Source organism: Myxocyprinus asiaticus, chromosome 36 (assembly GCF_019703515.2).
Source record: "Myxocyprinus asiaticus isolate MX2 ecotype Aquarium Trade chromosome 36, UBuf_Myxa_2, whole genome shotgun sequence".
Taxonomy (NCBI): Eukaryota; Metazoa; Chordata; class Actinopteri; order Cypriniformes; family Catostomidae; genus Myxocyprinus; species Myxocyprinus asiaticus.
In genome coordinates this window covers 23,609,608-23,633,929 of record NC_059379.1, presented here as the reverse complement: position 1 = coordinate 23,633,929, position 24,322 = coordinate 23,609,608, and the positions used below count along the sequence as shown (strand labels likewise).

The 24,322-nt window shown below is 36.8% G+C and overlaps 2 protein-coding genes across 6 annotated transcripts in view; one reads left to right on the top strand and one right to left on the bottom strand.

Annotated features, from left to right (window-relative positions):
* Positions 1-9,552, bottom strand: part of LOC127427233 (rho GTPase-activating protein 17-like) — a 33,020-nt gene extending 23,468 nt beyond the window's left edge. Inside the window, exon 1 of one of the 3 annotated variants that reach the window (XM_051674698.1) lies at positions 9,024-9,552. In XM_051674698.1, the coding sequence (XP_051530658.1) occupies positions 9,024-9,076 (53 nt within the window). In that variant the 5' untranslated portion in view covers positions 9,077-9,552. Of the gene's footprint in view, positions 1-580; positions 1,530-9,023 lie in introns of those variants that run through there. The other 2 variants (XM_051674700.1, XM_051674699.1) reach the window with 2 other exon arrangements.
* A 3,149-nt stretch (positions 9,553-12,701) lies between these two features.
* lcmt1 (leucine carboxyl methyltransferase 1) lies at positions 12,702-24,251 on the top strand. 3 transcript variants are annotated; one of them, XM_051674343.1, is made up of 12 exons: positions 12,702-12,836; positions 13,698-13,796; positions 14,189-14,280; positions 14,365-14,486; positions 14,695-14,771; positions 19,262-19,323; positions 19,421-19,523; positions 20,601-20,721; positions 21,137-21,238; positions 21,746-21,837; positions 21,965-22,062; positions 24,117-24,251. In XM_051674343.1, the coding sequence occupies exons 2-12, from the start codon at positions 13,711-13,713 to the stop codon at positions 24,230-24,232; spliced, it is 1,071 nt and encodes a 356-aa protein (XP_051530303.1). In that variant the 5' UTR covers positions 12,702-12,836; positions 13,698-13,710; the 3' UTR covers positions 24,233-24,251. The 3 variants fall into 3 exon arrangements, with proteins under 3 accessions (XP_051530303.1, XP_051530302.1, XP_051530304.1); XM_051674342.1 differs by lacking the exon at positions 12,702-12,836 and adding an exon at positions 13,366-13,424; XM_051674344.1 differs by lacking the exons at positions 12,702-12,836; positions 24,117-24,251 and adding exons at positions 13,366-13,424; positions 22,223-22,377.
* The last annotated feature ends 71 nt before the right edge of the window (positions 24,252-24,322 follow it).

Genomic DNA, 24,322 nt, shown 5'->3' with positions numbered 1-24,322 from the left:
CATATTTAAAGAAATAGGACACTATTTTAAGAGCGCTAAGCCTTAGGCGCAGCAATGCAATCCATCAACGCACAAAGTCAGTGGGCATGGACATGAAGTTTTGATATTTTGGTGCAAGCATGTGCTAAGTCTAGGTGCAAGTGGGTTTGCGAAATTGCGCACATAAAGCGCTAATGGGCTGCGTCAATTCAAGTGCATTTTAATTCAAAGGTTTTTCTCCGGTTATTGTACTGTCTGCATTCTATTATATACTTCATTCCCTGTCAAGCAATGTCGATAGAAATAAAGATAGTCCATTCATAAGAATTTGTTAGTGTAAATAGGATGTATGTTATGCATTATAAGAATAATTCTTATAATTCCCATTTTGTCTGGCATCGTTTGTTGCACTGGCATGAAAATTGCGCTTAGAATTAGCACTCTCAGGAAAATTGGATAAGACGTAGCGCACAGTCGTTTCTGAAATTCAAAGTGATTTTAAACAATGATATTAAATTAGGGTAAATAAAACTGTGAACCCTAGTAATGGTTAAAAGGATAGTTCACCCAAAACATTTTCATTCTGTCATCATTTACTCACCCTCGTGTTGCTGCAAACCCATTTATCTGTCTTCTCTTTTTGTGTTCCAGGGACGAAAGTCAGTCATTCAGTTTTGAAACAACATGAGGGCGAGTAAATTATGACAGAATACAAGCTGACTGTATGTTTAACAAAACCAGCTGTCCGAAATGGGAGCAATAGGCATTTACTTTCCCAGGGAATTTTAGCAGTCCACTGTCAGCCTTGTGAACAAATAGTTAAGGCACTATTAATAGTAAACTAATAGAAGGCTTTGACCATGGCACAGATTATGTCCTGCCTATCTGAAACAGAGAATGTAAGAGGACAACACCGGCTCAGTCTACACGCACGTCAAACATCTATCAAGCTACCGTTTCAAAAGAATGAATCAGAGACAAGTTCCGTGACCTCGCCTTGAAATTGTCTTTCTTAATTATCTTTTTTATTTCTACGTCAAGGACCACAAAGTGAGAACAGGTTGATATTTGGTTGGATTTATAGGTCTATGAGTTCACGTCAATATAAAGGCTAGCATAATCTAATAAAAGAGGCTGTGGCAATAAAACATTGCTGAAATATTTCCTGTGTAACAAGGTGGATCTTTCTCTGTGTTATCACAGCTACTTTTTGTTGTGGCAACCATAACATTCAAACACACTGAGGAAACTGTAAAATAACATACTAGTCTAAGTAGTGGTCAACCGATATATCACCAAGGCTGATAAATTGGCCGATAATCGGACTTTTTTTAATTATCGCATCGGCCAATACATTTTCCCATTTGTCCGATTTGTTTCTTGAGGGTGCCGAGAATCGCCTGCTTGCATGTGAAGCAACTGAGACATGTAAACGACCAGTCACGGTTAGTTTTGTTGTTACGTGCCAACGTGTTACTACAATAATAGACCGGTGTGCAACACAATCTCATTTAAACGGTCCGCATATCAGAGCCAGGGCAGACGCATTTGAGCTCATAAAGTTAAAGTGCTTGTCTGCTTAATTCTCCCTCTCTCTCCTCAACAGTTCCCTGTAACTTTTAACTGTCTTGTCTAATGATAAAAAGGCAAATATCACTAAAACTAATATCATATACCATCTGCAAATATGTACACATCTCGTTTAAACTGATGTAATAAACGAACCTCACAAAACTTGAGCAGATCCAGCGTCCTGTGGAACACTTATAAATCTGCCTCTGAAGCATGTATTCTATCAGCCTCCCTCAGCAGTTCCCTGTCATATTTAACTTTCTTTTCTAATGATAAAAGGCAAATATCAATAAAACTTCTATTATATACTGTTTGCAAATATGTAAATATCTTGTTTAAACAGATGTAATTCACGAACCTCACGAAAATCCAGCGTTTTCTTCCAGCCAAGCATTCATCTAATATCTTCCTCTGAAGCACATATTCTATCAGCCAGAATCAAAACTTCAGGATCAGGATCAAAAAGATCCTCTGATTCACAAATCATGACGATCAGTCTGTGACAATCTAAGCAGGTGATCCAGGCTGTTTAAACTGTCAGGAGATTGCTGCTCATGCTGAATCCGCAAGAGCGCGTGAGTGCAACTTCAAAGTAAAAGCGATTCACGTGTGCTATAAGTAAATGTCTTATTCACTATGTAATGTAAGTACAATTGGTTTGATTCTGTATTTTTTGAGGAAAAGCAATTGCTAAAGTGGACATGCATCCATGATTGCTGGACTACTGTGTATACTGTTATTTCCTTCCTCCTAATATATAAATTTCTTCATGTGCAAATACATTACTAAAATTTTATGACTACACAGAAATCAGAAGAAACTGCTATCTACCATTTAAAATACAATATGATTATTTTTTTAGATAGTTTTATGATGTTTTGTGAGAAATTTAGTAAATATAGTGCTAAATAAGAGTTTATTAACTGTTTTGGTAATTTTATGTTTATGTTATTGTTTATGATATATCGGCCACTCTGCTCTCTGGATATCAGCATTGGCCATTAAAAAAAAAAAAACATATCGGTCGACCACTAAGTCTAAGTTTGTCCGCCATAACCTAGAGTATTAAATTCACTGTACATTCACATCTTAATTGTTCTCCTAGAGGAAGATGGTAATTGTGTTACTATTTAACATGTTTTACTATTTAACCACTGGGAAGTGCTTGGGGAAACCCGTTTAAAAAATAGTGATTATTTGTGCAAATCCATTCAGTGATGCTAGTGGCGGAGAAATTACACCCTACAACTTAAGGAAAAGGAATTCATAATTTACTCTCATTCGTCATAATTTACCCTCATGTTGTTCCAGACCTATATGACCATCTTTCTTACGCAGAACACAAAAGGAGGTATTTTAATTAGGGCTGTCGATTTAACGCGTTACATCAGTGTGATTATTTATATAACAATAGCATGTTAGAAAATTAACACAATTTATCATGTCTCCAGAACGTAATAAGGAATATTCTGACCTTCGGAGCAATTAAAGCTTGAAGTAGCACCTGTTTTCAGCAGGGGGCAGTAAGCAAAACTCCAGCAGTACAGGCAATGCACAGCTGTCCAGACAACAAACCACCCTCGGTCTTGCTTTGACACCAGCAACAGCACAAGATGAAGAGTGTTCTTGCATTCAAACAAAGCTGTATGGAGCAAAATTCCAAATGCAGGGATCTGGAGGCGTGTTTTTCTACATTTCAAACTTCTTTAAACTTGACACAGCAACCTAAAAATGCTGTTTATTGCGCAATGCAACCAAAGTGAGATGCTCCAAAACGTCCTTCTGACGTGTCCTTAGAAACTTTTGGACAGATTGACAAATTCATATTCAGAATTGATTGCTGTGGACTGAATGTTAATTATAGACATAATTATAGACTTACATTTGGAAAGTAACAATATATTGCCTTCTAAAGCCACTTTTTGTATTGTCTTATCAATGCTTTACTAATGTAATGCATTTTAATTCTCAATATATTTTTATATCATATATTATTATTTATAATTATTTTTTCATTATTCTATATATTGAATTATTGTTATTTGAGGGCCTTTCTCAGCAAATGTTTATATATGCGATTGTGCTTAATTTGGCATATCATGTAATTAATTTGATTCATTTTAATTGATTGACAGTTCTAGTTTTAATGAATATCAATAGTGACTCTCTTCAAAAGCATAAAAACACACCAAAAATATAATAAAAATTAGTCCAAGTGGCTTGTGTGTTCATGTGAAAAATTATTTTCAAAAATATCATTTAGCATAAAAAAACAACATAAGTTCTCACGTGAACACCTGTGCCACTATAAACTAGCTTCTCTTAGACAAAGAAAGCTTTCACTGAAAAATCACATACATTTCAGTTTGTTTCTCACCAAAACCTATTTTATGCATTCAGAAGACTTAAAAACATGACACACAAGCAGTACAGACTACTTTTATGATACTTTTGGGTCCTTTTTTAAGCTTTGTAGTAAGCCACTATCAACTGCCTATCAACTATGGAATAGACGGACCGTCATAGGAAAAAATAGGCATTTGGAACCTCAGCTGAAAAAAGCCCACATTTGCCATTTATTCCACTGTTATACATCTATCAACATAGTTGATCATAAGGTAATCTGAAGATCTGAAAAAAGCAATAAAACAATCTTTCCCATTGTAATTATAGAAGAGTAATCATGCAGAGATATCATTATTAGCTTTTGAATGGACCATGGCTAATTTGGTTAAGACATAATAAAGGGTCTGAATAAGTGATAAATGATCTGTCAAAGCTCAAGAGCCTGATTCTACTGTTTTTTGTCTTCTTTCAGTCTGCCATGTTACCCACATACTGTGACCTCGTGACAGTGGAGGACAGCTGCTTTCAATTAACACAGGAGGACATGAAAAAAGACTTAAAATACTACATTAAATCCAGCTCAAAACATCTAGAAAGCATGTCTCAATCATTGCAAGTTCTTCAAACAGAAGGTTCTAATTTGTGAAAGACCTTTATATCAACAACCAAACAATTATACTTTATCTTTAGATGGCACATTATCTTTAATGGACAAATTAATGACTAGGTTTGGCCCGAAGCACCCTGTCCATTCATGGTTAGAGCTCAGCCTTCCATTCTGATGTCAAATTATATAATTTTTTTAATTGACTGCTTGATTCTCTGGGTTTTTTTTTTTTTTTTTCAAACCAGGCATGTTTTTACTTTATTACACTTTACAATCTTGCTACATTTACCACTTTGCTGAAACTAACATAGGCCCCGGGCCATTAAAAAGCAGTGCAGGTGAGCTGACAACAGTTCTGCATCATCAGCAAACTGACAGGTGGTTGTAGCCTTCTGATAAATTGCAAGGTAATGTGGCACTAGAGTGCCTTGGGACAGCACTATGTACAAGTGTGCAGCGTAGATCATAATGTATAAAAATAATCACCTCCCAAAGACTAATGTTATATCCATGCAAAACCACCCAAGAACATTGCTGGAATTGCCTTGGAGTTGATTCTTTGATTTCATTCATATAAATGAAACTTCCTTAGTCCGACTTCCTGTTTAAAAAAAAAAGAATAAGGAGAGATTTCCTTTGAGGGGCTGCATGCTGAACACTGTGTACTGTCTCCTCACAATCACAGGAACCATGGGACCAGCTGAGCCCTGCATCCAGCCACCCCCCTCCATCCGACCCACAACCACTTCAAGTCTGCTTTCTGCATCACATTGTGCTGATTTATTGTTTGCAAAATAAATTCAGGAAGAGATGAGAATTCCATGCAGCTACAAGATATTCAGCTGCACATTTGTGTATGCCAATGACAGCACTGGTCTTTTATCTTTCATGATTTTTGTATTAGGCTATTTAGCAAATAGCTCCATTTTGTTCTTCCTATCCAAAATTCTAAATGAAAAAGAAAGAAAAGCACATAAAATCAGATCTTACATTTCAACCAGCAGCAGTCTAAAGTTTAGGTCTACCCTCACCACATCAGCAAAGGGTAGGGCAGATTACAGGTCAAATCAAACTAAACTTCATTCTGGCAAATCACACTGCTGAACGGTTTATGCTTGGCCACCAGAAGGAAACCTGCTGAGCTAGATCCTTCACAAAGTTAGGTCAAATGCCTTTGCTAACAGCTCTATTCACCCATGGGCATATGTGAATATTTGAGGCACAGTCATCACAGAGTAGGGTTGCTCCGATACCAAAATGTTGTCTTCGGTATGATACCAGCCCTGGTACCTTGGTATTGATACTCGATACTTAGAAGAAAAAAAACTAATTTTTGATGAATTACACAGAAAATTACTTGACTAAAAGAACTGCATAATGTCTTATAGATACAAATTATGCCTTTTCTTTTTTAATTTTTCTGGATTCCATGTTAAATGATTTAATTAAATGTTATGTTATGATCAAATTGTGTTTAATCAAGTACATACTGTACAGCTTTTATTAAATGAAAATATAATCATTTTTAACAATATAGAGCCAATAATAATATTTTAACAATAATAATAATAATAATAATATATATTATTTCTGGTAAAAAGATGCACAACAGAGCCTTACAGTATTAATGAAAACATTAAATGAAAACAATCCGATTACCTGAGGAAAAGGCTGCCATGGCTGCATCACAACATGCTGATATTTAGTACACTTGCTTTTGTGATATAGCTTACAGATAATAATATTAATAATATAACCATTTAATATTATATTATTGTTATGAGTATTATTGCGACTACTTTGAATATTAAACTTTTATACAGTAGTAATGTTTTTCTGTCGTACTGTCTTGAAGAGCTCTTATTTCAGCAGGACCTTTATTTTGAAAGACCTTTGAAGTTCTTCCCGTTTGTGAAAGGTTCGTTATATCAAGCTTCCAGCGACACACGAGCTGAAATCTCTGAGCTGCAATGGTGAAAACGGTCATTTGAGAGTTCACAGCCGGTGATTATACACTAAACACACTGCTCTGCGGCTCTGCAGATGGATACTATTGGACACACTGCATGAAAATCAAGCATTAGTAGTGTGTTGCATTTGTGTGCACACCTGCTTGTATGTAAATGAAGGTGATGGCAGAGCAGGACGGCGCGTCTCATTCGTTCTGTGGCACGCATGTGACTGTATATTATTTCATTAAATGACATCCATCTAATGATCACACTTGGCCATATCAAGACTTTTTTTTTTTTTTTTTTTTATTATTTTCAAATGGTCTTTGATTTAATCTCAAAACTCTCACATTATGTTTGCTAATGGCAGCATACTTTAATATGGTACCAAAATTAACAACAAGATGATATTGTACCTTTTTAAATTTTTTGGTATCACGATATTTCGTTAGTACCAGTATACCGTGCAACCCTATCACAGAGTAGTGAATATCATGGGGGATTTGGTCGCTGATGTCATTCGCTTTCCCAGATGCTTATAATATATCAATTGCGATTCTGTGGATTTTAAAGATAAATTAAAACAAGGCTACATTAACTTTAAAATCCTCTCTTTATAGCAGACAGTTATTTTATTATGCCTAGCAAGATTGACGGGCTGTAGACTTCCTGGTTTTCCAAACTGTGCAACAAAATTACAAATAACCTTGGTTATGTTCTTTAGAACTTGCCCCAGTTGGGCTCAGTGTGAACACTTTAGTTAGCTGCTGGCATTTCTCATCTTATACTGCTCCATTGTCATCGAGTTTGCCAAAAGTCTCTAGTGGCTGATCGAATTGCAAACATTTAAAGGGAATGAGACCAAAGACATGGATGCTAAAGGTCAGGTTAACCACCAGGTAGCTAAATGAGGACAGTTGCTAGGTAGGTGCATTCCTCCACCCAAACATATTATGATCAGTTACATTGAGAAAGGTATGTGATCTCTGATGATACCAAGACAAGCTAGATTACTGAAAAGGAAACTGGGCTGAAACATGCCAAATTCCAAGATAAAATGTTAAAGGGATATTTCACCAAAAAAATTAACATTCTATTATCATTTACTCACCTTCATGCCATCACAGATGTGTGTGACTTTCTTTCTTCTGCAGAACACAAAAGAAGATTTTTGGAAGAATATCTCAGCTCTGCAGGTCCATAATGCAACTGAATGGTGGCCAAACATTTGAAGGTCCAAAAAACATATAAAGACAGCATGAAAGTAATCAGTAAAACTCCAGTGGTTTAATCCATATATTTTAAAGTGATCCAATCAATTTTGGGTTTGAACACACCAAAGTGTATCTCCTTTGTCACTATACATCTTGCCATTGTAGTCTCTAAGCATGATCATGATTTCAAGCTCAATTACACTTCCTAGTGCCATCTAGTGCTCAGTGCATGTGTTAAGCGCTACAGGAAGTGTATTCGAGCTTGAAAGTTCGCCAAGGATATTAAGATTTTTAGTGAAAAATGACTTACATTTTAGTCTGCTCTCACCCAAAACTGATTGGATTGCTTCAGAAGACATGGATTAAACAACTGGAGTTTTATTGATTACTTTTATACTGCCTTTATGTGCTTTTTAACCTTCAAAGATTTGGTCACCATTCACTTGCATTATGGACCTACAGATCGGAGATATTCTTCTAAAAATCTTCATTTGTGTTCTGCAGAAGAAAGAAAGAAATACACATCTGGGATGGCATGAGAGTGAATAAATGATGAGAGATTTTTCCTTTTTGGGTGAACTATTCATTTAAATTGCATCTATTTCAGTTCACTTAACCTGTAAAAAAAAAATATAGTTTTTTTTTTTTTGTTTTAAGTAAACAAACTATAGCTTAGCTTGAGAAACAAAGATCTAAAAGATCCAACACCTTCCTGACAGACCTGTGAACCTCATCTGTTCAGCATGAGCATCTAGGCCCCTGTACACCCAAGTACACAAACAGCTTGAGCAGAATGAAGAATGCTCGAGGCTTTATCAACAGAGGAGTCAGAAGTGATGACCATGCACATACCATGTCAATGTAGGATACAAAGTATGAGGTCAAAGGAGACAAACAAAAGTTAGGATATCAAATACTAGAATGGTCACACGTAACATCCAATAACTGTATTTTGCTAAACAGTCCCATGATTTTCTCAATGCAGCCATGAACCAGTAATCTATCAGATAGCTTATCTTAAGGGTGTCGATTTAGTATTAAATAAACAGTAACGAGGCCACAACGAAACGTATTGACAGTCATTTGTGCTGCGCTGTTTTAAAAGTAAAATATTTTAAATAAGTTTAAGTTTTGCTCAAACTGAAAAAATAATGTAACACAAGTGAGAAAGTTTAAGGTTTAACTAGTTGTTATACTTAGCGGTAAATCGTAAAGATTCGTTTAAGGCAGCTGATTTGTTATTCCGCTCCCGCCTTGACAACACAACATAACAACATATGAAACCGTGGCAGAGCCGTCCATGCAGTCTATGAGAGGGCAAAACCAAAGAATAACTTTAAAATCTATACTCGCCTGCCAACTGTTTGATTGGCGAGCTGTCTCATCCGATTAAACTGTTTCTTCATTTTGGTGGCGTCGGCCTCGATGACTCATGAGCCGAAAGATCCTTGAACGCGATGATGGTGAAGTCGTGTGGATTATTACATTAAAATAACCCGGTGTACTGTTAGCTCAAGCAGCTAGAAAACTAGCTCGATCGGGAGAGAGAGAGGAAAAAAAAAAAACAGTAGCCTGAAAAGAAGTTAGCTCCAGTGAGTAGCGGTGCTTGTTGCATGTCATTCCGTGTCGCAACTCTTCTCTTAAGCGGGAGTGAGCGGTGTTTTCCACATATGCCAGCCCGTGACATCTACGGGAGATAGTGGAAGTGCATGGCGGCGGAATGATCACTCCATCACGGGTTCTGTGTGTTGCACAGCTCCGATCAACGCAGCTCCAGGCTGATCATGATGGCATTGATGTGGACACAGGTGCTGTCTCAAAACCTATTGAACTGACTCTGTAGACAGCATTTAGTGATAAGTCCGTGTCTAATGTCTAAAAATGCTGTCTACATAATCAGCTCAATAGTTTTTAAGACACAGCCAGGAAGTCTACGTCGTAAGTCTCTCATATTACCAGCTATGATAGCACACTCCCTATCTGTAGTATTAATAAAGTCCAGTGTAGGAATTTTACGTCAATGATTATCTTATTGTTTGGCAATAACTTTTTATTTTATATGTGCTTTCTGTCTGGATAGAACTTTGAAGCTCCAAAAAGCACATACATGCAGCATAAAAGTAATTGATAAGACTCCAGTGGTTAAATCCATGTTTTCAGAAGCGATATGATAGGTGTTTTTTTTTTTTTTTTTTTTTTTGTATTTACTATAAATCTCCACTTTAGCTTCCACAATCTTCTTTAGTTTTTTGGCGATTCACAATCTTTGTGCATATTGCCACCTACTGATTGGGTCGGGATGGTCAATGGTGGGGATTCACTGAGAAGGACCTGCCTGCAGCCTGCAGAATGAGGCGGAGCTACACATGTCGCCCCGCCCATAACATAGTTTCATTGGCTCGTTCATCTTTCATAGACATACATGATAGGAGATGTGGTTGTAGTTGCTGGTGTGTTATCATTGTTTGAGAGATATTGTATAGTTGAGCCAAACCATTTGATTATAGTGCTTACTTGTATGTGATATTCAATCCTAAATTCCATGGATTTTATCCTACGTTAAAAGTGAGGAACAAATCGGGATTTATAAAGGCTGAAACTGACGTGAAAATGTTTCTTAAACAAATGCCAACTGAAAATCAAGTATGTGTTTTTTTTTTTTTTTTTTGTGTTTGGTGCTCATGTATGTCTCATGCAATATTCCCTATTTTTCACTGTAACAGACTATTTATTGACTGCTGTTGGTTTCTGTGTGCATGTCAATTTGTGCATGTGAGAAAGTCGTTTTTAGGCCGATGAGATAACAGAGCACACATTTGTGGAGCGAGGAGGAGAGATAATCGTTTACAGTCCTTCAAAGAAATGAATATGAATCACTATAGAATACGAGTGAAAGCACTGAAAGAATGGCATAATAATTTTCATCAGTTCATCAGCCCCTTGTTTGCTATTGTTGATGGCGTAAATTAAAATGCCTAAATTCTTAAAATGCAGAGTAATCAATAGATCGAGCAGATGCAGATGGCTTGCATAAAGCAAACTTGGTCAATGAAAGAATCTATTATTAATAATGCAAAATAATCACTCATGATGATGAGCTGTTATGGCAGAAACCGGGAGTCTAAGGAGCCGTTTACACGACAACGTTTTCAACTAAAAACGGAAAACTTTTTATGCGTTTTGGCTGTTCGTTTACACGACAACAGTGTTTTGGGGCCTGAAAACACAAACTTTTGAAAACAGGTTTCAAAGTGCACGTTTTTGAAAACGATGCCGTTATTGTCTCCGTGTAAACATAAAAAAATGCTAATTTGTGAAAACGATGACGTCATGCGCACACGTATTACGTGTTCAGTCTATAGGCGTGCCCGCGAGTACTTCAAAACAACACGCGAGTCATTTAAAACTACAATGGCGGACTACAGGACTGTGTTTGTGCTGCTCAAGATTTTGAGTTTATTGATGCTTCTCCAGCAAAGTAATTGTAGTAATAAAGCAACCTCATCGTCCGTCCAGATAAAATTACTCGATGCTTTCGCCATCTTCATTGTTTGTATTCACCGCTCTGTGGAAGAATGCTTATGTGCGCAGGCGTGTAGTGTTTCTTTACAAAGTGACATCGCCAACTACTGGCCTGGTATGCATAATACAGCGTTTTTAGTCGTTTTCGCGGATCCGTGTGAACGGGGATCGTTTTGACAACGTTGTCATCTGTACGTGAATCTTTTAAAAAAAACGCAAAGGAAAAACTTTTCAGTTTTTGGTACATCGTTGTCCTGTAAATGTACCCTCAGTGTCATTTTGTAAAGAAACACTACACGCCTGTGCACATAAGCATTCTTCCACAGAGCGGTGAATACAATCAATGAAGATGGCAAAAGCATCAAGCAATTTTGTCTGGACAAAATCTTGAGAAGCACAAACAGTCCTGTAGTCCGCCATTGTAGTTTTGAATGTCTCGCGTGTTGTTTTGAAGTACTCGCATGCATGCCTATAGATTGAACACGTAATACGCGTGTGCACGACGTCATCGTTTTTGTATGTTTACACGGAGACGATAACAGCATCGTTTTCAAAAACGTGCACTTTGAAACCCATTTTCAAAAGTTTGCGTTTTCAGGCCCCAAAACACCGTTGTTGTGTAAACGAACAGCCAAAAAGGTTTTCAGTTTTTAGTTGAAAACTTTGTCTTGTAAACGGCCCCTAAAAGTTGCATTCAAGCACATGCCTTATGAACAAATGAACGAACGACATGGGTTTTTGTATTCTGTCCCCCAATATTAGGACATTTGAAAATATGTTTATATTACATCTTTATCTTTTTTGTGAGAATTGGAGTGTAATTTACAGTTAATTTACAGTAGACGGCGCTGTTGGTTTTCATAACCCATATGTTGGGTTATAAATTAAAATGTTTATATTATAACAACACTGATACGCTTTTTTCATTTTCACTCTATGGTGATATTAATATATTTTATTATTAATTAAATTCATAATTCTTTTCTCTAAAAATTAACCATGCATTATAATGAAGGCTTTGTGAAATTGCACAACTTTTTGATTTACAGATTTGAATGACAGTAGACACATCAACACAATTTGTTCATCAGTCCATGCGACTCAGTCCAACTACATTTGTTTGAAATGACACATGAGGTACAACACAAAGTCACTTACAAGTCATAGCACTAAAATCAAAACGATCTATCCTAATTATTTCAACACTGACTACAACTGCATTAGTTGAATCTTCGCCATAGTTTAGTAGGATTAGTAATTTTACCCTCCACTTTCAACACGACTGAAACAACAACAGGCTGCTCAGTTAGACTCCTACTACATCTGTTTGCAATGAACCGTGAGGTACAACACAATTTCATATCACTTACGGGCCACAGCACTATAATAAAAATTATCGGGCTACACTATTTTAAAATGCATCTCCTATCATGTACACCAATAAAATATGACCGAGCCAATGAGAGTAAGTTATGGGCGGGGCGGCATGTGTAGCCACGCCCCAATGTGTTGCCCCGCCCTTTTCTGCAAGCTGCAGCCAGGGATACTTGCATTCACTTGCATTGTATGGACCAACAGAGCTGAAAATCTTTGTTTGTGTTCTGCAGAAGAAAGAAAGTCATACACATCTGGAATGGCATGAGTGTGAGTAAATGATGAGACAATTTTAATTTTTGGGTGGACAGTTCCTTGAAGTTAACACTTTAGCTATATCGATAGTAGCGTGCGTCTAAATAATATACAGTATATTTGATAAAAATAAACATTTTAAACATTCAGACACATTTATTTATTTATTTATTAATCAGCCTCTTGTTATAACAAACAACCCTAACCCTGGCTTAATGTTTTTCTTCCTTGTTCTCTGTTCCATCTAATATGCTATTCCTTCAGTCAACTTCTCATATAATTGTATGGTGATCTTTTCTCTGTACTGTGCTGAAGAAGACAATCAAATAAAATAAAATCTGTGCTAACGGGACACTTTTCCGTTATCACTAACTTGAGTGGCGCAGGAGTGTAAATTTAAGTCGAAAGCAAAAATAAAATGTACTGGATATTTACAGAGAGACTTTTCATATGACTTGCAATCTCTTCAGTGTAAACATCTGAACAACATTAACCAATGTGAATGTTACACATAAATGTGAAATAAATTTACTGACATGCGCAGTAAGGTCTCCTCACGATGCATTGTGGGAGAGATGTGTCAGCGGAAAGGGACGTAAACATGTGATTGTCAACCAGAGCTCTCTGCAGTTGTTGTTCTGTTGTGCTGCTGTAAAACGCAGTATTTTTGATGCTAATAAATTTGCTTGAAAAAAATATTTAAAGAAGCTGTTTATATCTCGACAATGAAGTATTGATACTTTTCTTGCTGCGTTTTTCGAAGCCGGGCCAGTTTAGCTAACATATAGCATTTGGTCATTGAATGAATATACGCATTCAGCATGTGTAATTAACGCAGTGTATTTATCTGCAATAACATTCTTACGTTGCTTACAGTCTGAGAGTGTTCATGGCATCCAAGCAGCCAATTACAGATTCTGACACTGCTGATGAAGCGGTCAGGTCAACCTGCGACGATGCATCGATATGTAAAAGGTAGCATGGCGTGCAAACACAATAACCAGCAATAAAAGGAAGGGCAATATTTTTATCAAATGAGTGTGGCATTATACTAAGGGCTGTGCTTCATTTATAACATTATATCACATGGAAATGTTAATGACCATTAAAATATAACCAAATGGGCAAAATATTAGACCTCAGAAGATTCAATGATATTGTGGTTATGCTCAATGTTACAGGCATAAATTAGTTTTAAATATTTTTTAATCAGAATTTCACCATTGACAGTTTAAAGTGTATGTGTGTGTGTGTTTTTATTTATTTATTTATTTATTTACGTCTAAGAGGAATGCTATTTGCCATTAACCTTCTATAGTAAAAGCATTTTATTTAAGATAACCTTATCATTTTTCTCTGGTTCGTAGGTTTGCAACGAGTAAAGGTTACTGGACTGACCTCTACATTCAGTATTTTGTCAGGCAAACAGGTGAACGCAAAGCACCTGAGATCAACAGAGGTAAGCTTTATTGTTGAAATATTCTGGTTAATGTTTGCAGTTGCGTTTGATGAATTTCGCCACTGTGTTTTGATTGTGTTGTAGGTTATTATGGTCGTGTCAAAGGGATGAATCATCTTCTGGATGCTTTTCTGAAGAAGACACAATGTGACTGTCAGGTGGTGAATCTTGGTGCAGGACTGGATACTACATTTTGGAGATTAAAGGTTTTTTCTATCTTTTTTCTTGTTTTTTTTTAATTATTATTATTTAAATTAACTTCACATTTAGCTATTTTAAGACCATAAAGTAAATGAAATTAGTTCTGGGTAATTTTTTTTTAATGAGGAATAATAAGTATGCTTACACAGCCTCTTATTATTCTCAATAAGCAGTCAAATAAAAGTGTATTCATGTACTTTTCTGAATTCTTAGGAGGAGAACATTATGCCTAAAAAGTTCTTTGAAGTTGACTTCCCAATGATTGTTGCCAGGAAAATACACCATATCAAGTAAGGTGTACCCTCCCTTTTATTAGTAGTATTTTTATTTATAAAAAGTATTATTTTACTCAGTTGCTCTTTGCTACAACCATGGATGTTTTTGGATACTTACCATGACATTTTAGCCTTATTCCTGAAGAGGGAGACAGAGTCTCAACTGAGACCCTCTTTCTAAATACTGTACTAAAAAAATCAATATCAATATCAATATCTTACTGTCATCTGTTTTGTAATGTTATTATCGTATCAGTCCTTTGGCGGTCATTAATGTTTATGCAAATATGCAAAAGTGTGCCATCTATGCCACCTGAATTCATACTGACCTATAATGCATATGAATTGAACTTGTGTGGAAGTTATTTTGTCATGGGTGAATAATAATTAAAAAAAAAAATAATTGTTACACAACCAAAGCCGGTGGAAACTGTTTGAGGTACATGACTGACATATAGAAAATATATTACATGTGGACATGTGTACAGAGTAGATTAAATATGTAATGCGTATTGTCTAATCCCAACCTACAGTATGTACAATGTGAATTATATAGTGTAGTATTTAAAAAAAAAATGTTGGGGTCATGTCATGCATTTTTTTTATGTATTATTTCCCCTGAGGTCCACTTATGATGTTAGTAAAGTTTTTTTTGCACCACAAACAGTCGGAATTTAGTTATACCTGTAAATGATGATTTTATACAACAGTTAGATCCAGTTCTCGAATCTGTTTTGAAGAAATGTTCCAAGAGTGCTGATGTCTCAGAACAGCAGTACTCGGATGCTTTACTGTTTGTATCACTCTGCTTGTGTTCGTGCCATTCTAAACTAAAGTGTAAGAGCAGCGCAGATGTTTAAAGCAACTACGGTGCTGTGAAAAAGTATTTTCCCCCTTCCTGATTTCTTCTATTTTTGTGTATTTTTCATAGTAAATTGTTTTAGATCTTCAAACGAGATATAGCATAAAACAGAGGCAACCTGAGTAAACACAAAATACAGTTTTCAAATATATACATTTTTTTTACTGAAGCAAAAAAGTTATCCAACAACTATATCACCCATGTGAAAACATAACTGCCCCTTAAACTTAATAGCTGGTTGTGCCACCTTTAGCAGCAACAACTGCAATCAAATGCTTCCAATAACTGGAGATCAGTCTTTCACAACGCTGTGGTGGAATTTTGGCCCACTCTTCTTTGTAGAACTGCTTTAGTTCAGCCACACTGGAGGGTTTTCTAGCATGAACTGCCCGTTTAAGGTCCTGTCACAGCATGTCAATCGGGTTCAAGTCAGGACTTTGACTAGGCCTTTCCAAAACTTAAATCTGGCTTCTTTTGAGCCATTCAAAGGTGGACTTACTCCTATGCTTTGGATCATTGTCTTGCTGCATAATCCAGTTGCGCTTGAGCTTCAACTCTTTAGGATTTTCTTGTGGAGAATTCATGTTTCCCTCAATTATTGAAATTCGCCCTGGCCCTGAGGCAGCAAAGCATGCCCACACCATCACACTACCACCACCATGCTTGACTGTAGGTATGATGTTCTTTTTGTGGAATTCTGTGTTTGATTTACGCCAGATGTAACAGGACCCGTCTTCCAACTGTTCCACTTTCAACTCATCAGTCCACAGAACATTCTCCCAAAAGCTTTGAGGATCGTCATGGTGTGTTTCGGCAAAATTCAGACGAGCCTTAATGTTCCTCTGGGTTAGCAGTGGTTTTCGCCTCGACACTCTTCCATGGATGGCATTTTTGGCCTGTGTCTTTCTGATAGTGGAGTCATGAACAGTGACTTTTATTGATGCAAGAGAGGCCTGCAGTTCCTTGGATGTTGTTCTTGGCTTTTTTGTGACTTCCTGGATGAGTCGTCGCTGTGCTCTTGAAGGAATTTTGGAATGTCGGCCACTTTTGGGAAGGTTCACTACTGTGCCAAGTTTCCTCCATTTAGAGATAATGGCTCTCGATGTGGTTCTTTGGAGTCCCAGAGCCTTTGAAAAAGCTTTGTAATCTTTCCCAGACTGATGTATTTCAATCACCTTTTTCCTCATAATTTCTGGAATTTATTTTGACCTTGGCATAGTGCTACTGGGTGAGACCATTTAGCCAATTTCATGCTGCCTAAAAAGTTCTGTTTAGGTGTTGTTTTGATTGAACAGGGCTGGCAGTAATCAGGCCTGTGTGTGTCTAGTCCAGCTGAACCCCATTATGAATGCAGTTTCATAGATTTGGGGATTTAGTAACTAAGGGGGCAAATACTTTTTCACACAGGCCCAGTTGGTATTGGATAACTTTTTTGCTTCAATAAATAACATTATCATTTAAAAACTGTATTTTGTGTTTACTCAGATTGCCTTTTTTATGTTAGTTTTTGTTTGAATTTTTGAAACAATTTAGTATGAGATATCCACAAAAACAAGAAATCAGGATGGGGGCAAATATTTTTTCACAGCACTGTATTTCATTTAACCCTGTGACACTAAAGATTTTAGCCAGCAGGTGGTGACAAAAGACCATTTTTATGTGTTGTGACGAGCCAGTTAAATTGACATTCTTTGAGTCTGTCAGTCAGCGAACGTTTCTTTGAAGTCATGTGCATTGTCTCTCACTCCATGATCGTTTGAATTACTACTACACTACGGCTGGGAAATACAGTTAAACTAACAGCTTCAGTATTAAGGCTTATCACAGCTGAGAGACACAACAGATGTAGTAATCAAACATACTCAAGGCGCTTACCTTTTACTGGAGACTCCACGTTGGGAGGAGACGTAAATATTCAACATGGCGGAGGAGAGTACGGTTTCTATAATGAATGACTCTTGCGAACTGGCTACTGCGAAATACTCTGGGGGGACCACCGCTTGAACGACTATTTTTATAGAGAAAATTGGATGTATTTGACCAAAATTCCATTGTCTTCAGCAAGCTGACTAACAAGCTAAAAAGTAAGAGTGCTGTATCAGCACGGCTGTGATTACCTGCAGCCGAATCACATCTGTGCTGATATAGGGCCATACAACATTCTTGCTCATGTTATATTGCTTTATTAAACCCTGTCTCTGGTCTCTAACTGGAGTGCTCAGTTTTTGGCTCTCTTCCCCATTAAGACCTCAATGTAAATGCCCACTGTTATGATTGGTCTACATTGTACAACCCCTTCGAATACAGCATTCAGGAGAGAGAATGAACCAGCTCCACAACAACAAAAACTATATTTCAGAGTTTGCACATAATGCACATCCAACACAGAATAACAATAGCAACCAAGTCAGTGAAACACATTGTATCTGAATGTATCAAACGGTATTACTTAAAAGGTCATGAAACACTAAACTAAATTTTTTAAGATGTTCACATATGTATGTGTTGCACATGATAGAAGTCAATGTTAGCACATGTTAATTTTAGTTTTAGGTGGAAAATTGTTAATTTAGGGATATTTTGGGGCTATTTTCATCTTCCAGGTTTGAAATCAACACCGAGTGAATGTCACAGGACATGATGTTTCCATACACTATAGTGCATCATTGCGTCATCAATGTCTCATAATTATTCATGAGACTTCGGGCTTATTTTCATGACCGCATTAGGTGTAGTACAACGCGCAATGACTGTGTACAATGTTATGTCTTATCTAATTTCTGTGAGAGCACTAATTCTAAGTGCAATTTTCATGCCTGCGCAAACGCAAGTGGGTGTTGGTGGGAGTGTTTGCGCTATCTGTCGTGTATGTGCGCAAACTGTGGATGTATTGTGTGTTGGAGTGTAAAAGCGCAGTTTGCTATTTTCCTGAGAAATAGGTCATTGCACTAAGACGTTTCAGAAGCACGTCTAATCTTGGCACAGAGTCCAAACTCAGTTCCTGCATTTGCAGTTTGGAGATTCCACCAGCAAAAAGTTAATGTCCAAACTCTGAAAATATAGTGAGACATCAAATTATGTCCCTGACAATCACAGCTGTCACCGTTTTTAAGAAGGGGCAAGTCAAAATTAATTTTTGTGGTAATCAATATTATGCCACAAATGCTGTCGATTGAGCTTAACTTGTACTGAACCCGGAATATTCCTTTAATGTAGCCTTCTATGGAGAACTAGGAGTGCCACTTAAAACATAAAGGGATTAGTTATAAGCTTAGTAATTGAACATTGAAAATCTAAATAAATAAGTTTGCAAATAAATAGATATTTTTAAATGTATTAATGTTTAAAAATATGGTTAAATGACTGTAAAATAATAATAATTTATTTTTTAAATGCATCTTTTAAGTTGCATTTAAAAAGAAAAAATAAAAAAAGGCATTTGCTAAATGCTTTTCTTTGTCAGTTTTCCAGTTGAGTTATAAAATGCAATTGGAGTTGATCACATGGAAGCAACCAATGAATGTCAACTAAAAGTAAGACATGCCCCTTTAAGGCACATTGTCTGCCAGCACAGGCAATGTAAGAGAGGGTGTTTAATTTTTATTCATATTTTTTTATTCTTATATTTTGTTTACTTTTACAGGACAAAACCTCCACTGTCAAAACCTTTGATTGAAACCCACTCCACTGATTCACTCCTTCTGGGTATTGAAGCCAAACTTTTATGTTACAGATCATTTTACTTTGTTGCTGTGATATAGAGGTCTTTTATATGTCTGTATATCTGTATGGTGCTTTCCAGATGGTCACAGCCTGGATTCAGACAGATATTGTATCATCAGTGCTGATCTCAGGGACCTGCCAACATTAGAGGACAAACTAAAAAAATTCCAGCTAAATCCAGAGTATGTTACATCCTTTGCTTAGTGAAATTTATGTTCAGTGTTCTTGCAGTCTTTATATTACACTGGATTTGTTTTATGTTGTTAACAACAGGCAATGTAATTATCAAAGTTGATAAGATGATTTTATAGTGATGACAATTACAACATCAGAATGAACCACTCTGAATTCTGTTGTGATTTACAGTTTTGTCTTATAAAAAAAGAACATTCACGCTTCACATGTTTAATTCATTGCCTCGTTTACATGTGAGGTGTATGATGCTGCTGCTAAATTAAACACTTAGAGGAACTTTTTAATCTTCTTTAGATAATTTACTAGAAACTGTAAGATTCAAGATTCTGTGCTTGCTAAGTAGGGTTTACCCATCCTGTTTGTTGTCCCAGTAGGAGTAAAATGCTTCTGTTGTTTTGTTTCGTGCATCTCTGTTGATACCCGTGACGACAATAGTACACTTGGGAGCATTTAGAGTTTCCTTAGATGCGTCAGTAAGACCACGTTTTCTTTGATCTGAACTGATGAGACCTGAAGGAAGCTACCGTTCCATAAGCTATATGACATCAATGGCATCATTTTCAAGGCCTCTTACCTTGGAGGTTTTTTTTTTGTTCCCCTGTTGAGTAGCTGTTCAGTCCACCCTAACCTGGCGCCTTGGCTTTTGCCAGCTTGCCTGCAAATCCCATCAGTGTCTCAGATTTTCTATAAAAAGGTCTGGAACTTATTGTCACAGCACGCAAACCTGACACACAAAAATGTAATTTCCCACTGTGTACATTAAGATATTATGATACTGATCTGTTTTGACTTCTTGCTTTGTTATAATGCACATGATGTTCCCAATAGGAATAAGAAAAATAATTTCAAAATGTTCTTGCCCCACCTGATGTCAACTGATGCCAAAAAACTATAATTGTAAACGATTACTCTTTTATGCAGTAAGTATAATTCAGAGTTAAAATTTAAGAGCAAGCTTAATCCTAGGATGGTTGTTGTAATGAGACACTTTGCCGCCTTTGATAAGAATTGAAAGATTATAGTTTATTACCTTTATCCCAGTATTTCTGCTTCTTTCCACCCAGTTTGCCCACTCTGTTTCTGTCAGAATGTGTACTGGTGTACATGACACCTGAGCAGTCCTCCAAACTGTTGCACTGGATTTCAGACACCTTCCACACCGCGATGTTCGTTAACTACGAACAGGCGAGTTAATATCCTTAATAATTCACCTTCCCTAATACTACACTGTTATACAGAGTGAAAACACAGTAACTAAATCAAATATTCTCACTCCGTTTTCTCTGAATCTAAGCATAGTTGAGCCAAACATGTCTTATCTTATATTATATTATATTATACACAGTCTCTTAAGTTGACTATTTTTGGCAGTCCACGGACACCCCTCATGCACCTTTGCTGCGCCCTGAGTATACACAGACCCAAGCTTGAAACTGCCTGGCCTAACACGACTTAAATTACACTGTTTTGACAAAATGTGTAGTTACTGTGTTTTACCTTTGCAAGGCAGATAAAATCAACAATGAACTAGAAAGAATTTTACCACAGTTCTTCCGTAGACTCTTCCTGTCTGCACTGCTAACTGTCCAGATCTTTTCAGGTGAACATGGATGATCGTTTTGCGCAAGTCATGATCGAGAATCTGCAGAGACGACAGTGCAATCTGGCTGGGGTGGATGTGTGTCAGTCGCTGGACTCTCAAGTACGACAATCTTACATTTCAGTCTACCAATACCATTAACTTTCTAGCTCTCTATTCAGAGTTCATTGCAATAGTACAGCATGCAATGATCTGCCAAACTCTATGATAGTTCAACCCCATACAGTGAAATACTGTTATATCTTGCATGGTACAATCAAAACAACACTCAGAGTATTACTTGTAATGCAAAGTTGTTTTCCTGCTCAGCATACAATGGGTGATCAAGAGTCAGGAAAACAGCACAGTTAAGCTGGGGTTTATTTACTGCATCTGCTGCCAGCACTGTTCAGTCTCACAGGTTAACGCAGACTTAACCCATTGTGATCTTGAGCAGACACCTCTGGATTTGATTCAAGCACCATGTGCCTTCTCCACATCTCTGTTCATAAAAAGAAAGAAAAAAAAAACAGTGCAAAACTTTTTTGCATTAATTGCTTAAGATTTGTATTCAGATTGAAAATGTGATGTATTTGTTGTGATGATAGTGGTCAATGTTTGTTTCAACAGAAAGAACGCTTTCTGTCGACAGGCTGGGAAAGTGTGAATGCCCTGGACATGATGACAGTCTATAGCATGCTTCCTCAGGAAGACGTAGCCAGGTATTGTACTCAAGTCAAATATTAATTACCGTTGTTATCAAGCATACCTTCTTAATTGGACAGTCTGTGCCAGGAATTGTTGGCATCAGAATCTCTACAGTGACCTTCCATGTTTTTGCATTCACAGAATTGAAGGTCTGGAGTTTTTAGATGAAAAGGAACTTCTGCAACAGCTTCTACAACACTACTGCATCTGCTGGGCATTAAAAGATAAGCTCAATTTAGGTGAGGCACTAATTGTATCCCCCCCCCCCCCCCCCCCCCCCACACACACACACAAATTAATGTGAGAGTTTAACTGATGATTTTGAAAGTTTTCAAACGGCTTTCTTTATTTTGAAAAAGTTGACATCACATGTAACTAATTGCAGACTTCTCTTTTCAGGCCTCTTGCAAATTGGGTTTTAAACGTTAATAAAGACTTGGTTGTGAAAATTTGGTCTGTGACATCTTAAGCAACCATCAAAGGAGAGGAAGGAAAGTCATTTATATCTTTTTTTCCCCCCTTTTTGATCACAATAAAAATGGAGACTCCTGGCATCAGTGTCTTTTCTTCTGATTTGCCCAACTCCTTTGGTCTCCCATATGATCAGCATGTCTCGGTGATGTGCCATGTTCATTAAAGTGATAGTTCACCCAAAAATAAAATTCTGTCATCTTCTACTCACCCTCATGCCATCCCAGATGTGTATGACTTTCTTTCTTCAGCAGAACACAAACAAAGATTTTTAGAAGAATATCTCAGTTCTGTAGGTCCATACAATGCAGGTGAATGGTGATCAGACCTTTGTAGCTCCAAAAATCACATAAAGGAAACATAGAAGTAATCCATATGACTCCAGTGTTTAAATCCACGTCTTCAGAAGCAATATAATAGGTGTGGGTGAGAAACAGATCAAAATTTAATCAATTTTTTTACTCTAAATCTCCACTTTCACTTTTACAGCTGAAAGTCGCATGTGGTGCCTTTCACATCTGAAAGTGAAAGTTAAAGTGGAGATTTAGAGTAAAAAAATGAACATAGATATTGTTCTGTTTCTCACCCACACCTATCATATTGCTTCTGAAGATATGGATTTAACCACTGGAGTCATATGGATTACTTTTATGTTTTCTTTATGTGATTTTTGGAGCTACAAAGGTCTGATCACCATTCACTTGCATTGTATGGACCTACAGAGCTGGGATATTCTTCTAAAAATCTTTGCGTTCTCCTGAAGAAAGAAAGTCATACACATCTGAGATGGCATGAGGGTGAGTAAATGAAAAGAGAATTTTCATTTTTTTGTGAATTATCCCTTTAAGTATTGTTTGTAAATTCTATTGTTTCCAAATTTATGCCATAGATATCTTTAAACTATTATCAAATATTCAAAAGATCTCAGAAACAATATTTTTTGTTAACTCTATAAGTTAACGGGCTTAAAAACTCTTCAAATTCAGCAATGGTGATGATAAAGATGACAACAACAAAAAAGAGCTTGAAGTGCATGATTTACTGTTGCACTTTAGAATACCTTTGATTATAAAACCATTTTGCATTATAAACGTTTTTACAAACCTTTATAGGATCAAAATCCTTGGAAGAAAAACATCCTTGTTAGACTGCATGAATTCTATTGAGCAGCCCTAAAGTAAAATGCTAACTTTGATTTCTGAAAACTGAAAATGTCATTCTTCTACATACCCTATTCCTCTTAGGAAATGTTACTGTTCATAAGTTTAATGATACTTCTATAAGTATGGGTGTAAATAGCCAACTTTTTACATGTTGTAAATGTAAGTTTACTCTTTAAATCATGAGTTTGTTTTGTCATTTATTTTCCTCTGACTGTTTTTAAAAGTCACAAATAATGACCAGGATGTAGTTTTGTAAAACAAAAGGTGATTAAAAGACACAAAAAAGGGAAATGTTTCCTCTTTAGCCATCAACATGCAGACATCCTGCAGTCTTTCTCTGTATTTATTTCTGTCAGTGAGTCCCTCAAGAGAAACATGAACCAAAAACGACCTTGTGTTGTTATTTATTGCCCTGATTTACTGCAAAAGAGTGAAAGCAGAGTGCAGTACTGCCATGAGTGCATGCAGTCAAACGAATGGACAGACAAAGTTGCTTAAGGCCACACTAAAATGCAGACCTGTCTATAGTATCCATTAGAATTATAAACTTTTGGAAACTGCATTAGCCCAGATCAATTCCGTTACATAAGAAGAGCAGACCTTGAGTGACATGAGTGTTGGTTATTCAAATGTTATGGTCCTCTGTTGTGTAATATCAGGCTGGTGGATGATAAGCTATTTCCTGAACCCGTCACCCCTGAAACAATGCTCTCTACCACTGCAATTGTTAAGTGTATTTTTTCAAACCACTGGGAGTGATGAAGGGGGAGACTGACGGCCCGCCTTACCCCCACCCCATCCTCCATACACCTTTATCAGTACAAAGCTGCCACACGTGAGCACAGAGTACCTGAAGTTTCAGACA